The sequence below is a fragment of the Cornus florida genome, unplaced genomic scaffold (assembly GCF_030987335.1).
Source record: "Cornus florida cultivar Cherokee Brave unplaced genomic scaffold, ASM3098733v1 CherokeeBrave_3.0.0_Hap2_Chr06, whole genome shotgun sequence".
NCBI classification, from domain to species: Eukaryota; Viridiplantae; Streptophyta; class Magnoliopsida; order Cornales; family Cornaceae; genus Cornus; species Cornus florida.
This window is the reverse complement of record NW_026775576.1, coordinates 105,927,428-105,943,817: the sequence shown is the minus strand read 5'-3', so window position 1 is coordinate 105,943,817 and position 16,390 is coordinate 105,927,428. Positions and strand designations below refer to the sequence as shown.

The window sequence follows — 16,390 nt, the reverse complement described above, 5'->3', positions numbered from 1 at the left end:
TCGGAAGTTATTTCTATTTCTACATCTGTTTCTTCTGCACTTTTCCTCCTTTCTTCCGTTTTTGAGGTTTCTTTCAATTTCTTAGTAAGAATGGGTGACGGTATTATGCCCAAATAGTAGACACAGGTAATAAATAAAAGAATACTAAATTGAAACTAGCATATTGGAAGATTAATCGGCCAAAATAACCATGAGCAATTACGATATTATAAGTTTCTTCCTCTTGACCGAATCTGTACCCTTCATTAGTAGATTCGTTTTTTGTGGTTTCCCTGATCAAATTAGAAGTTACCAAGGGACCATGCATAGTGTTGAATAGGGAGCCGCCCTTATTCCAGAAATTATGTTTGTTCGCAATTGTACAATTCTTTATTTTTATTTTTATTTTTATTTGTTCGTGACAAACTAGAGAATTGGGGACTCGAACACGGGTATACCCGTTCGGAGATCTAAACTCTCTAGTAAGTAGATCACTGAATAATGAAAATGTTTTCAATAAATGTGATTGAAATTCAAATAGTCAACACTTCTAAATCAAATAGAAACTTCAAAACCCTAATCTAATAAAAATCTCCTTTCTTTTAAAAAAAAAAAAAAAAAAAAAAAAAAAAAAAAAAAAAAAAAAAAACTTTTCAATCTATCTATTATGGTTTATGAAAATCGGTTTCCATCCGCAAATGTATAACCCATATGAGACAAGAGAGGCCTAAAATTTGGGGCCATGTACACCGGGCCTGACCCAAAGAAGCTTAAACTAACCGGACCCAAAGTTGTTGCCTTATCTCATCAGCCGTAGGATTAAATAATCATCGCAACATTTATGTGGGACCCAATTCATACGCAATATTAATCGTTGATTCATAAGAATCCTAGGGTGTCAACATCGTTGCATGTACATTAACAAGCATCTTCCAAAGAGAAACTTCTGGAATATGATGATTCCAGATAATGATAGGATAGTACCAGTTACCACAGAAATTAGAGAGGGATAGAGAGGAGAGAAGAAAGGAGCGAGAGAGAGGAGAGAGAAACGCTTGAGCGGAAATTGTGAATCAGTGTGTCAATTGGTTTCGAACGAGGTATTTTTCTGATTAGACCTTTCACATTATATAAATGTGCGTGTGAATATACGTTTGTAAGTATATAAGTGCGTGTGTGTATTTGTTTTGTTGAAATGTCATAATTAGCTCTGGATTCAAGTTAGATATTCATTCAGAAGATTATGGACGGGTTTTTCTTGGCATTTTGTTTCATTGATTATTGAATTGTTATTCAACGATGCATCTTGAAAATTTTCGTTTTAAAGTTTGACTAATTAGGATGAAATTGAGAACGAAATTAGTTCCTTGATGTGGCTGTTCGATATTTCAAAATAAACTAGTTTATTATTAGTTTCTTATCTGATTCAACTAAACTAGTTTATTATTCTTCTCACCTCTATTTTATTTAAATTTCACCTATATGACTAGGCTAGTTCACTTTATTATGTGTTTGTTTGATTAGGCTAGTTCACTTTATTATGTGTTTTGTTTCTTGAATATTGCAAAAACAGTCTTATCGGAATTTTTCCCCTATTTGAAACCCACACAACCACTTTGCCAGTTTGCTTTAATGGGGACTTGAAGGTGAGGAAGTACCTGTAAGTTACAGCCCTTGATTTAATTAAACTAATTTATTATTATTTTCACCTCTTTTTTTATTTAAATTGCACTACTAGAGCTAGTTCACCTTGATTTTTCTCTCCCATGTTCGGTTTCGTGCCGTGAATTTTGGAGAAACTAGAAAGTAAAAACTTATTTGTAAAAAGACTGAAAGTAACCCAACTTTGGTTTGTTCGGTTTGTGCTCTAGACAAGTTGATTCTTTATTTTTTAATTTTCCAAAATAAGTTGATTCTTATAAAGATTAGACCCTATCTAGAGAAATTGGAACATTGGCTGCCTTGATTCTGGGTATTGTTATAATTTGAGTTTTGTTTAGCTTCTTATGTTCTGATTTTGTTAGGGTGTACTTATTTATTCTTACCTATGAATATATGTTGAAATTGTAAGCAAATGAGGGGTAGAAGTTACAGTTACAGTCCCTCACCACCGAGAGGGGGTGACAACAGAAGATATCGGAGCCCTAGCCCTAGGGGTCGCGATGGAGGTCGTCGTAGAGATCTTCCTACCAGCCTTTTGGTCCGCAACCTCCATCGTGATTGCAGGTCTGTTCTTTCTATATCAGCCTTACGATAGCCCATGTCTTTTGTTGCTTTTATCCTAACCTTATTTGACTCATCATCAGCTAGTTAATGCTTTCATGGTTATGGTATTAATTTGAAACCTCCATCGTGATTGGAGGTCTGTTCTCATAACATCTTTCAATATCAGCCTTACGATAGCCCATGTCTTTTGTTGCTTTTACCCTAACCTTATTTGACTCATCATCAGCTAGTTAATGCTTTCATGGTTATGGTATTAATTTTTGGGCATAGAATCTCACTACGAGAACATTTTGTTTATAATAATTCCATGTAATGTTTGTTTGATCTTCTCTAAATCAATGCATAATAGCAAGTGACTTTTGTGTGTGTGTGCGCTTTGTGGAATGTGTTATTACACATTCAGATGTGTTGCCATCTGCATTGTAGAGAGAATTTATTTTGGTATCTCTAGGTTTGTTGGGCATGGGTTTGTTTTATTTGCGTTTTATTAGGAAATTGCATTGTCTTCCCCCTAGTTAAGTTAAAATACAATAATCTCTCCTATGTTTCCATAGATTACACTGACCTCCCTTGAAGTTTATGATTTGGTAAGAAATTTTTCCTTATGTTAACAATTAACGTTGGTGAATTTCTTTCTACTTACATCAACAAATGAAAATTTAGAACATTGGACTTTTCCCTTAGAATGATTATAAAAAATGGGGGTTTATGTGGGTACAGTAGTAAACTTACTTAAATGTTGGGGTAAAACACCAAGGGTCTTGTGGCCTAGTGATATCTTCTTTACCTCCTAAGTGGATGGCGAGCGTTCGAGTCCCCAAAGGGGCAAAGTGGGGGGTGTGCATGGCGTGTGTGTGTTTCTTTTCAATGTTCAATTGCAAGATCTAACATGGTAGATCAAGTGTAATATTTTAGAACACGTGGGAGGTTGATGTATTTTCACTTATCAATAAGAGAAGTCTGTAAATTTTTCATATATTTAATAGGGCGATACATTTATAGTAAAATGGTGCACATGGATTGGATTAGACCGGTTTTAAGACAAATTGGAACTATTTTGGTCTCGGTTTTGAGAAAAATGGAACTGAACCGAGATGATCAATCTCCCTAAATTGAACCGATCCTGCAAGAAAAATAGAATTGAACCAAACTGATCAAAGTGTCTAAATTGAATCAATCCGAACAGTAGGAGAATGGTTCAAATCAGTTTGGTTTAACAGGTCGCACTTTTATCAAAGCCTTGACCCAAAACACACACATACACACACACACACGCACAAAAGTGTGCATGTGTAAGCGTGAATGGTACAGAGAGAATGTTCATGTGTAAGGGAGGGAGAAATGAACACACAGGGGTAACTGATTGGGGGTAAGACGGCCGACGGTGAGTTTGTCCGAGGGAATGAGGGTGAGAAAGACAATGGGCACGGGTGAGGTGATTTATAGCTCTGTGATGATCGTTCAAGAGGAAGATGGCCAGTGGTGATTGGTCGGAATGCGTGGCATCGGTGGTGTTGGTAAAATGGCTGACGGTTTTTTATTTTATTTTTTGCGTGTGTGTGGGGGGGTCGGCTTTTAAGTTTTTCCCTCTTCCCCCCCCCCCCCCCCCCCCCCCCCCCCCCCCCCTCTGTGTTTCTTCTTGCTTTTTCCTCTATTTCATTTATCACTATGATTGAGAGGAGTGGCCATTTAGGTGGATGTTCAGTTTGAATGCTTCAAAAGTAATATTTTGTATCTAGTGTCGTATCATAATGTGCTAAATCTGCTTTCAATTTAATAAAGTACTTGCTAATAATGTGTCGTACCATAATGTGCTAAATCTGCTTCAATTTAATAAAGTATTTGCTAATAAAGTCAGTATGTTCACGCTGTTTTCAGGGCGGAAGATCTCCGTGGACCATTTGGGGATTTTGGTCCTCTCAAGGACATTTACTTGCCGCGAGATTACTATACGGGGTGAGCATAACCTCAGTTTTCCAATTTTGTTTTCAGTCCTGTACAATTTAATATAACCTTGAGCAAATATTTTTTGATAAATCAAATTTCAGTTAATATGTAATAAAATGTTTTTAAAATAGTATTTGCCTCCCTCCCTCCTGGCAATGTCCCTCTAAATTATCTCTCAACTGTTTGGTGATGGGCCTCTTTCTTTATGATCTACAATTGTTTTATGGGAATTTGGTTGTTTTATTGGAAGTGTTGAAGTTACCAATCAAGTAATAAGAGTTCTGTTCAAGATGATGTTAATGTACATGAAGATTGAAGGAAGTTGGATTTGAATACATTTGAGAAGAAGTTCAAGTCTTGAAGAATTTCAACTCAATTAAAACTTTGACCAGTGCAAGGTTAGCAGTGATTAATTGCTTTATTTGATTTGGGTGGAGTGTTAGCAGAATATTTGTGCTTATCTTGAACTCCCTGAATACTTTGGATTCAGGATCATGTGCCCTGCAAACAGAGGAGTTATGAGGCTTATATATTTCTCTGTGGAATGGTACATTTGAACCATATTAACGCTACTTTCATGACTCGAAACTCATTTATGGTGCAGGGAGCCACGAGGCTTTGGTTTTGTGCAATATGTAGACCCTGCTGATGCTGCAGAAGCCAAATATCAGATGGATGGTCAAGTTCTTCTAGGTCGGACACTAACTGTTGTATTTGCTGAGGAAAATAGAAAGAAGCCTTCAGAGATGAGGGCAAGGGAAAGTGTTAGGTACTGATTTGTAAATAAATTTGCATATATTTTTACCTTCTCTTTGACAGTGATAATGTTGACATCCTTTTATCTCTTAAGAATTAGGGGAACTGTCCATGTATTTTTTTTCATACAATTATAGAAAACATTACACACACTCCGCTCTCTCTCAACTTAAAAGCCGAAATGCACACTGATTCTTGACTGGGTTTTGGTTTGAATTCTGTTGTCAGGGGTCATTCATATGATCGTAGGCGGTCTCCCCGTCGTTATTCTCGTTCTCCACGCAGTGCACGTTATTATTCCCGTAGCCCGTATTACTATTCCCCTTCCCCTAGGCGAAGTCGGTACTCCAGGTATGATGTGCTGGCTAACCTTAGTTTTGCTTGTTTATCTTTTACAAAGAATGGTAGAAAATTAAGATGTCCTTTTGCTAATAAATTTTGAACTCTGAGACAGGTCAATTTCACCTGGAGGCAGACGTTACAGAGAGAGGTCTTACTCAAGGTCGTCTTCTTATGGTTGGAGGAGTGCAAGCCAAAGTCCAGTCAGGAGCAGGAGTCGGAGCCCTGAAGGTTACTCAAGGTAAATAGATAGAAAGGTACCCAATCTAGGGCAGTGAGTTTTCCATTACACCGATGTACTATTATTAGTAGCTTTGATGACCAAATTGTTGGAGTTAGTGAACCGGTTGCGATTGACCGATGTTATATTGATGTTTTTGTTGAATCGCATAATTCTGAAACTGAATTATCTTTTTTGACTTTGGTGGTGGTTGCAATTGACGGAAGATGAGATGTTATGTTGATGTTTTCTATGAATCGCATAATTCTGAAACTTAGTTTGACTAAAAGTTTCTACGGTTTGAATGCATCATTTAAGTGTTGGTTTGAATTATAAAAGTCTCTAGAAGCTGGGGTAGTAGGGAAAGAATGACGGGGGTAATGGGGTCGGTCATGGATGCACACAAATTGACCCGTTTAACGTTGGAATTTGGAATTGATTTATAGAATAACAGTGGTGGTGGATGCTGATCTTGATTTGGATAGACATTTGAGCAAACTTGGATATGCTATCAGGGTTGACCGGTATCAACTACGAGTAGTATTTTTGATCATTTACACCACCTACCAGTGTAGACTGTTGGGTTGGGTGATGTGCTAATGTTGTGGGTCTCGTGTGGGGAATTTTGAGACACAAAAGGAGTTTCTTCAGATGAATTCAATAGGCTTCTGTGCAGTTCCTCCCACAGCCGCCGCCACACTTAATCCGCCGCCAACCATTGCGGGACAGGCTGCTGGAGGTAGAATTCCTGACTTCTATATATCGGAAGTGGATGCATTTTTCTTCTAATAGTATGGTTTTTAATGCAAACTTATGAAAAATGGCAGTCAACGGTCATTTCTTTATGTTGAATGCTAAATTGCTGCCATAGGCAATCAGCATCAATCAGCTACTTTCTAGATGGAAGACTGGCAACTTCTTGTTTATAATAAGACAGATAGATAGCATTCAATTTCAGCTGCCGAATTGTATATATATATATTCTTAAAGACTAAAGTAATAATGGCAATAATCAAATCTTTTTTTATTTATGAGTACTAGGGAATTCAGTGACCTGCATTTGTTCTAAGCCATAAAAACAACAACAACAAAAGAGAGACGGCTACGAATACCATTTTGTCAAAACAAAAGTTCTTCTAAACCATTTCTAAAATCGAAAATTCCTTTTAAACACAAATTCTGAGATGTCTAACCAATGCCTAGTAGACCGTGGACTATTTTACATCTAGCAAAAAGATAAATAAAAATATAATTTTGATGGATTAACTCAATAGTCATTAAGTTAAGGAAAATGATTCTTGCATTGAATAGTTGCAAGCTTACTATTTTAATTGGTCAATTATGTAATAAATAATGAAGTGGAGTTCACCATTTAGTGGTTTTTGGTATAAATAACCAATTAAAAATTATTCGGTTATACAATTCATTGTAAATGTTCGGTGTGAGTATCACTATTCTTAAATTAAACTAATTAACATTAAAAATGAGGAAAGAGATTTTATTCTTACGTAACATTGACAAGAATACTTGTGACACACCATTTATTGATACATCCGAGTGGGTAGACTTTAGCTTAAAGATTAGGATATAAGGTACAATCTTAGGTAGAATTTTGATCCACAAAAAGAAAAATTATACTAACTTCTGGCCTAGTTAGGTAAATTATACTAATCTCCATATATGCGCAGTTATTGATAAAGTGAATAGATTTGCCTCCTTTAATTCAAAATCATGATGTAACATGGATCTCCTGTTCCTATCATGGAATAGATGAAATAAATTAAATTTAAAATTTTTGTTCTAAGAATGAAATCTTATTGAAATTGTCCATATCCACATCCTAGAATTGATGAAATATCAAGAAAATGATTTTTCTTAAAAAAAATTGTAACTCTAATTTTTCAACAAAGTATTTCTTACAGAGTATTTCTCTCCGTCACTCTTTTAACATCCGTTTGTGCCCATTGAGTACTGAAACCTCAACCTTCCAATGAAAAAGAGGCCGTACCTACCTTTGCTTCTTTTTCTTTCTTTTTTTTGGGTAATCTTTTCCTATCTACATTTATTTGCATTTTAATTAAATGATATTACCATTTGAGCTAAACCTTTGCTAGTTTTTGTTTTTTGGTAATCTTTTCCCATCTATATTTATTTGCATTTTAATTAACTGATATTACCATTTGAGCTAAACCTTTGCCAGTTTTTGTTTTTTGGTAATCTTTTCCCATCTATATTTATTTTCATTTTGATCAAATGATATTGAGTGATAAATATATAATTTTTTTTTTATTTTAGGAAAAAAGGAAAAATAAAAGATGAGGCTAAAAATGATTGAATTAAAACAAATCCATTCAAACATTAAAAAAAATATATTGTAACTTGTATGGGAACTATATAATAGAATTAGAATTAATCTACAAGTTTTGTGAAAAAATAAAAAAAAAATCATCCTAATCAAGCACATGCAGTCTGTCACTTCCACTATTCATCACTCTTTTGTTTCTAACCAAAAAGTAAAGGTGGCAATTCGTATTGGTGTTGTTTGGTATTATATTAAACTGGTAAATTAAAATATAACCCGTTTAATAATTGTGTCGAGATACTAAACACTAAATTGACATGGTAAACTCAAATGTAACCCGTTTAATAGGGATACTAAACACTAAATTGACACGTTTATTAAACGAATTATGCTTGTTAATTTATTTAATGACCTGTTTTTCAAAATATGACACTTAATACTTAATCAAACGATAAATACTATAAAAAATATAAGGTAAAGTAAAATGATACGAGCTGAGGTTTGGCATAAGGATAGCCACATATAAATTGGCCTATTTTTGGACAATGACATCCCGTCAAAAATTGGATCCAAATAGCCTCTTAAATTTTGTAAAAAGTCAAGATTGCCCTTTAATATTTTATTAATTAAAATTATAAAATATCAAAACTCTTAATTGATGCTTTTACCCTTATACACTCATAACACCTCTATATATATTTATATTTATATTTATATTTATATGCATATACATATGTATATATCTATATGTATATGTATATTGTAAACCCCAAAACACTATATCATACCCAGGGATACGGATCCTCTCCTGCGGACATCTCTTTCTTGCTTTATCCAAAACTAATCTGGGGGCTAATATTAAGACACGTCATTCGCCACATCTCCCTCAACTTTCTCTCCTCAACCACTTTCTCTCTCTAAATCTTAGATACAAGATCAAAATTTTCTTTTCCTTTTTTAGTAACTTCCATACATACCCAAATTTCACTTGGGGGAACCCGTCGGGTTCTTCTTATACTTTTTATTGCTGTTTTAAGATGATATCTTTATAAAAATAATATATACACATATATATATATAAGAAAAAAATGATTAATTCTTGAAACAAAAAATAATAATTAATAATGAATGGAGTAGGCAATGATGTCTCTAACGAGATCAGGCAATGTTGATGAACTTCCTCACGCCTGCCAAGAAAAAAAACTTCCTCACACCATTGAAACGGGCCTCATTGTTGTTACCGTCATTAACTGTGTTCCTAAATGAAGAAAGCCACTTGGAGTTGGGACTGGAATGAACTGAAAATGGTATTCCTTGTGCAGAGAGTCTTCTTCTCCATTTTTTTTCTTTCTAGAATTAATCATATTTTTTTTTTTTTTATATATGTGTGTGTATACATTATTTTTATAAATATATCATCTTAAACCAACAGCGAAGAAGCACAAAAAAAAAAACCCTGGCACGGATTCCGCAAACGAAATTTGGGTACACAGAAAAATTTGAAAGCAGGAGAGAGATGTCCTCAGGAGGATCCGTATCCATACTGAGACCCCTCGAGTGAGGATCTGTATCCATACCGAAACCCAAAAGCTCCGGACACAACATCCACCTCCACACCTTCCAACCACCGCTCGACAAGTAGCTCACCGGGGCGGCTCAATGTAACTAGGGGCCTATTGGCCTTTTCATATTATAATATGTGATATATTAATTATTAAATAATAATTATTTAAAAATCATCATTGCTTTAAAAAATATGGGTAAAAATAGTTACAAGATTCGTAACTCACAAACAAATATATAAATTTATAATAACAAAAATTAGTAAAACTAAAACATAATTAAATAAAAAGAACCTGATTTGAAATTTGAAATTGAGATTTGAAACTAATGAATATTGAATCGAGAAAAAAGAAAATTATAAAGTTGTAATGAGAGAAGACTGAGAAAGGAGATAACTTGTAATTTGTTGAATTTGCTGAGAGATGAGAGAATGAACGTGAGGATTAGAAATAAGAAAAAATAAAATAAAATAAAATCTAAAAAAAATAGAATTTGATAAGTTTCTTCACTTTCCAATGCAACGGCTAGATATTTACTGTGGTACAACTTACCCAAAAAAAAAATATATATATATATATATCGTGTTGGTGTAAAAAATAACGTGTATAAAAAAAGTGCATAAGATAGACAAAGAAAAAATATATTATTTAAGAATATAAATATTTGGCCCATATTAAGTACCGTGAATGAGGAGGATTTCATAAATTGTGAAAAAAATGAGATATTTTAGGAGATAAAAAAAAAATTTGAGATATTTTGGGAGATAAATAATTTTTTTCTTGAATGAAAAGGCATGAATGGATAAGGAGAGATAAAACAAAAAAAAAAGAATTATTTTAAGAGATAAATTTTTTAGAATTGATGTTCAACTAGGAAATAATTATAATATATTATATACATGGTAAATAAAATATTTTGAGACTTTTTTTTAGTTGTGCCTCTGGTGACCGCCTAACTTGTCTAAGACTCCAGCCGCCTCTCCTAACTCACTGTTTCCTCTGTTCACGGTTCACATGTCGGTACGTTCATCCCTTCACCGACACCTCCATCCTTCAAGAACCCCTTAAGTAGTTCCTCCTTCGCTGCCACCCCAATTGTCTCGTCACCGACACGTTCCACTGATGGGTCCGTCGGTGTCCCCAGAGTCATATTCAACAGAAATTGATGTTTCACTCGCTGCGGGGCTCTGTTGTGGTCAATCCATGTGTGCAGATTTGATTGGCCTCCATTTTTTTGGGGCTCTGTTGTGGCTCCCTCATCGTCATGGGTTAGATCACGATCGGGCTCCATTGACGTCATTGTCGAAGACAGGGAGAATGAATCGAGTGGCGAGAGCATTCACAACAGCCCTTGCCGAACAACCATTGCCACCATCGTTGTTAACCTCAACGCGTGGTATTTTCACAGGACTTGTGTACTCCGGCGTTGGGTAAGCTCACCGAACTGGGTCTCTCTTTGCCGCTGACAGTTTGCACCGGTCTGTTCTTCACTGTCTTCACTGTGAGTTTTTCACCATTGACAGAACTTTAGTTCAATTTGTTGAAGTTGGAGAACTTTGGTTCCATTGCGAGCTCGCCGATCTTTTTGCAGCAGTTCCGCCTTCCTTACTCTTCACCGTGGTTCATTTGATGATGATGATGGATGGTGGTTGAGGTGTGATGATGATGCGGTGGCGGTGGTATATGTAGTGGGGATGATTAGTGGTGGTGATGATATATATGTGTGTGTATACGCACATGTCGTCTATATACATAGAGAGAGGGAGGAGAAGCTTTGTTATCAGGCTTTTTTCTTCTAATTTTTTCTATTATCGGGCTTTCCCTTCGATATCTTACGTATATGAGCTTCGATTTTTCCTGTCACTCTGTTAGGGTGTGTTTGGTAGGGTTGATTTGGAGGGATATGGAGAGAAAAGAAAAGAGAGGATAGTGTAAGTTTGTGTTTGAGTAAGTTAAGTGGAGGGATAGTTATTTCTCCTTATCTCTTATTTGCTTTCTCTTCAATTTTGAGAAGATAGGGAGAGAAAGCATAGTAGTGATTTTAAGTGGTTATAAAAAGTTAAAAAAATAATTTGTCTATTATTCTTTCTTTTCTTTTCTTTTCTCTCCTCTATCTTATCTAAACAAAAATAACTATCATTTTTTTTTTCTCTCTTTATCTATCTAAACACAAATATAAATTATTACTATACTTTTTTTTCTTTTCTTTTCTTTTATAACTAATACTATCATTTCTTTATGAATTATTACTATCCTTTCCTTTCTTTTCTCTTCTCTTATAACTAATACTATCATTTCTTTTCTTTTCTCCTCTGTCTATCCAAACACACCCTTAGGCTTATTTGGGTTGGGATTTGAAAAGGGAAAGGGAAGAAAAGGGTAAGGAGAGAAAATTTGGGTTTTCCAGATGGTAACTTATTTAATCTAAGGGTATTTAAGTTAATAAAAAATTATCGTATTTGTCAATTTTATGTCAAAGAGTAATAAAGTCAATTTACCATTGTTATGGTGACTTTAGAAATTTTATCAAATTTGAGGGGTATCATTGTTTAGAAAATGGTCAACTTATATATGGATGTCTTTATGTCAAAATTCAAGGGTGTTATTGTATTTTACCTAAAAATATAAGTTCCAATTAATTCCAATATTCAAAGTAAAAAAAAAAATTTCAAACAGCTCAAGATAGCCAAGTGTATCGAAAGGTCATATTCACGATTAATACGACACGATTAAATAAATGGGTTAATCAGTCAATCCGTTTATGACTCAAATCCGTTTAAAATCAATCCAAACCCGCTTATCTCGTATTGTGTTTGAATCATGTTGATGAGTTAACAAAAAGAGATGAAGTCCATGGCAAAATTCAATTTTGAAGACATGAAATTAAATGACCATCCCTTGCTAAAGAAAGAAATTGGACCATGTTTTTTACACAAAGCATATCTCACAATAGAAGTCTGATGGTCGGTCCAGTTAAAAAGGAAATAAGCAACGTTTAAAGTGACTTTGGGGGCAACAACATTTTTCAGACCCACGCGAACGTGACCAAATTTCATTTCTCACTCTTGCCTAATAAATCAACCAACAAGTGGCCAACAGGACTAAAAAGATATTTGTCAAGACCCACGTTTATCAACAGATAAAGATGCAATAACCCCATACTTCTTGAGGGGAAGTGTTGGACACTTCAACTTGTCCCCACTCCACTGTGAAAAATAACTCGTGAAACTACACACACATACTAGATTATGCATAAAAGGAGTATATGCATGTCTGATGATGGTGTTTAGGGAGTATATGCATGTCTGATGATGGTGTTTAGTGTGTGGTACCACTAATCTTCTTTTTACAAATCTTATCACTATAATCATCCTCCTTTTTACAAACGTACATTTTGTCACTATTTTACATAATGGGAGGTTACTCTCCCATGTATGAAATTGATCAAGTATTTTAGTACTTATTCCACTTATATATTCCAAAATGAAAAATGCATATCCATACAAGTGAGAACGTGTTCATAACACTCCTGTCACGTTAGATTTTATTATTATTATTATTTTATAACTGAACCAAATAATGATGATAACAGACGGTTTAAAATAGAAATCAAATCAAGGATCCAAATTAACTAAAAAACAAGGATCAAACTAGTCAAACAGAAAGATTTTCAACAACAGTAAGGAGGCTAAAAAAGAAACAAGAAATGCAAAATTACATTCTTCATATATGTGTTTATACATGTGTGTACATATACATATATATATATATATATATATATATATATATATATATTGTGTTAGACGTATCAAAAAAACACACACTCAAAAAAGCTCATTTTTTTCAACCGCTATCAAACAAATATCTTCTTACTAATCAGATTTCAACACAGCATCCTGTTTGCACGAATCCCAAGAACTCATCAGGAACGTTATCAATCTTCACAAATTTACCATTTTGACCTTCCTTCGTCTCTGCAAGATAGAACCCTTGTGCTGCACCCTGGTACTCCGACCCGGTCACTAGGGTCCGTTTATCCAAACCCACCGCACAAACCCTAACCCGGACCGCCGAGTCCGACTCTGCCCAGCAGATCAAATTTCCATTTTTGCCCACACCCACACAGGACCTGGGACCTTGACTCGCATTCCATGCGTCCTCGACTCGCCTCCACCGACCCGTTCCGAGTTCGAAGCACTCAGCGCTGCTCTTGAACCTTCCTTGGCTCTCCGTATCGTACCCACTCACAACCCAGAACTCGGACCCAATAACAATTCCTTCACACTCGTCTCTCTCCTCACTCATCCGATTCAACTCGGTCCACTCGTCACTCCCCATGTCGTAAACCCAGGACGAACTCAGCGCGTTCTTGCTCTCGTCGTGTCCACCGGCGACAAATACTCGCCCCTCTACGGTACCGATTGCGAAGAACGAGCGGTTCGAAGGCATGTCCTTGCGCTGAGTCCACCTCCGAGTGGTAAATTCGTACACGAAAACGTCCTTTACCGGGTCCCAACTCACCGGGTCCCACCCACCCATCACCACGAGCTTGCCCTCCGAACTCGCCACTTGACAGAACAAAGGAAGCCCATCTGGGTACTTGGGAATCGGGTCAACTCGGTCCCAAACCCCAGTCACCGTGTCATATATGGCGATTCCGTAACTCGGCTGCGCAACCGGTTTGGAGCCACCCGATTCGGAATGAACCGGTCGCGACTGGACCAAGCAGGGCGCTTTGTGGGTGTGACCCGTCTGCTTCCTGTGATAGTAGAAGTCTCTGCTCTCTAGAAGGTCACGCCATCTACGGCTAACTCGGGCAGCCACTCGGTGAGCGGTGTAGTGCAACCGAGTCAAACACTCGAGTGCGAGCTCTTCGGGTAAACCAGGGATCAACTCAGTGAACATTTCTAGAACCAATTTCTCTCTCTTATAAAGAAAAAAGTGCACAACACTTTGGGCGATCCACTTCGATATATATAGCAAATACAGTTTATAAGATAGATATCAGTCATCACATGCTATGTAGACTTTACCAATGGAAGGATGCCACGTATGGCACATTGTATTAGGGCTTCCAGCTGACTTTGCTTCAGTTTCCAGAGAGAGAAAATGTTATTTTATTTCAGAGAGAGAAAGAAAAAGGGTGGAGAATCGGGAGATTGACTGGCCGTTTGGGGTGGGGGAAAGATAAGGGTTTTGCATGTGGTGGGGTCATGTGGGTCCCGCTGTTTGGGGAGATGAATCTGATTGATCAAGTTGTAGCTTAGGATGACACATGGATGGATAAAATGATAAACATTGAGGAGTGCTGGTGATTGGGATTTTTTTACTTTATTTTTTTGTTTTTCTGGTGATTGGGATTGAGTTCTCTAGTAAAAGGTTTTCAATCTTCATGAACACAGCAAAAGAAATAAAATAGTAAAATTAATCTTCATAAAGGAGTCAGTGGAGCCCACCTGACTCCACGATGTGGATTGAAAATTATAGGGATGTTTTTTTCTTTTTCAGAGTTGTACAATGCTAAGATTATTAGCTTCTACCATGAGGAACAAAATTCTCCCACCCACCACTAACGAGAGATCCATTGTTGGAGTGATCTATGTGTTTTTTTTTTTTTTTTTTTAGATGCCGAAATTCTCGCTGTTATTTCCATTCAGGCTTAAATTATAAGGTAAATTTTCAGCTGTCTACGCTGACTTCACATTAAGCAGCAAAGTAAGTCAAGAAAAATAATAAAAATGAACAGGTTCGAACCTGAGATATTGTGATACTCATGTCATTTACCTTACCAACTCTATCAAGCCCCTAAGGACTAAAGTGATCTATGTTGTTACAACACTGAATGTCATCTTCTTATAATATTACTAAATAATATGGTATGCGTCAATGGAATTAGGATTTAGTTTCATGGGACGCAAAATAATATTTTACAAATTATATACCTATATGTATAAATATTTCATTTTCAAAAGATTTTTTTAAAAAAATAAATTTCAAAAAGTAATATTTATACAAAAAATATACCTTCCGGGGGCACCGGAGCCAGCTCCGTTCCTATAGTATGGTGTATTACTTAGAGAAAATTTTGATGTGCATAAGGTAATGGAGGACTTTTATTTTATTTTATTTTCTATTTTTAATGTAGTACTAAGCTTTGGGGAATATATATATAGTACTACGTCAAAATTAGTTTCTACTTGGCGGAACAAAATCCTCTCACCCACCAGTAATGTAGTATTCACTGTCGAAATGTTCTCTATTGTTCTTACACTATATGTCGGGATGGCAGAAATCACCCACTAGTAATTTAGGATTTATGGTTGAAGTGATCTTTGTTGTTCTTTAGACACTGAAAGTTGTGATATAAAGATTTTTTTATGTATTTTTTATTACTATTATTTATTTATTTTTTTTGACAAAGAACTCTTACAATGTTTTTATTTGAAAATTTAAAATTTTAACCTTTCAATTTGGTTTTTGATTCTTTACTCTTTTGTTTAAGCTTAAGTCAAGTTGAAATCTTTATTTCAAGTTGAGGCTGATTTGAACAAAACTTAAGTTGCAAATTCAGAGCATCTCTAACCATTGTGTGTGTGTATATATATATATATATATTATAAATATGATGTGTCATAATAATTTACACAAAAAATTTATATTATTTATTTTTAGCTACGGTTGTTTTATACCTTTGTATAAAAATATATCCCCCAATAACAATAACCAAACAGTGTTATGTCTGGATCCCACATAATTTTTATAAACCTACTTAATATAAAGTTAATTCGTTAATGGGATAAAAAAGAGGGAGTAAAAAGAAAATATGACGATGTGGGTATGTAAAAAAGTTATATAAAACACACAATAATTTTACACATTGATGACGTGATAGTGTATCTTAACAGACTGCTGGAAATAAAAAAAAAAAATTAACACATCATGGCCTTACATATTTAACACAAAAGATTATTTTAATATATTACTGGAGATGCTCTTATAAAGAAGACAAAATGTTAAAATCTATTTAGAGCTCAAATTCAACCTTAAACATATATCATA

At 35.3% G+C, this 16,390-nt stretch overlaps 2 protein-coding genes across 4 annotated transcripts; one reads left to right on the top strand and one right to left on the bottom strand.

Moving 5' to 3' along the window:
* The first annotated feature begins 927 nt into the window (after nt 1–927).
* LOC132313687 (serine/arginine-rich SC35-like splicing factor SCL33) lies at nt 928–5,669 on the top strand. 3 transcript variants are annotated; one of them, XM_059812579.1, is made up of 6 exons: nt 928–1,079; nt 2,051–2,205; nt 4,084–4,161; nt 4,757–4,921; nt 5,137–5,259; nt 5,363–5,669. In XM_059812579.1, exons 2-6 carry the CDS (start codon nt 2,054–2,056, stop codon nt 5,490–5,492), a joined length of 648 nt encoding a protein of 215 aa, XP_059668562.1. In that variant the 5' UTR covers nt 928–1,079; nt 2,051–2,053; the 3' UTR covers nt 5,493–5,669. The 3 variants fall into 3 exon arrangements, with proteins under 3 accessions (XP_059668562.1, XP_059668563.1, XP_059668564.1); XM_059812580.1 differs by having other exon boundaries at nt 929–1,079; nt 2,004–2,205; XM_059812581.1 differs by lacking the exon at nt 928–1,079 and adding an exon at nt 1,086–1,639.
* A 7,358-nt stretch (nt 5,670–13,027) lies between these two features.
* On the bottom strand, nt 13,028–14,488 carry LOC132313686 (F-box/kelch-repeat protein At1g15670-like). The gene has a single exon (XM_059812578.1). It carries the CDS (start codon nt 14,234–14,236, stop codon nt 13,208–13,210), a length of 1,029 nt encoding a protein of 342 aa, XP_059668561.1. The 5' UTR covers nt 14,237–14,488; the 3' UTR covers nt 13,028–13,207.
* Nucleotides 14,489–16,390: the final 1,902 nt, after the last annotated feature.

What these genes read in the sequence shown, in the direction of transcription:
- LOC132313686 (XM_059812578.1), bottom strand. Translation starts at nt 14,236, where the DNA reads ATGTTCACTGAGTTGATCCCTGGTTTACCCGAAGAGCTCGCACTCGAG.
- LOC132313687 (XM_059812579.1), top strand. Translation starts at nt 2,054, where the DNA reads ATGAGGGGTAGAAGTTACAGTTACAGTCCCTCACCACCGAGAGGGGGT. An exon ending in CCGCGAGATTACTATACGGG is followed by an intron (nt 4,162 to 4,756) that starts GTGAGCATAACC and finishes TTTATGGTGCAG; the next exon opens with GGAGCCACGAGGCTTTGGTT. An exon ending in AGGGCAAGGGAAAGTGTTAG is followed by an intron (nt 4,922 to 5,136) that starts GTACTGATTTGT and finishes TTCTGTTGTCAG; the next exon opens with GGGTCATTCATATGATCGTA.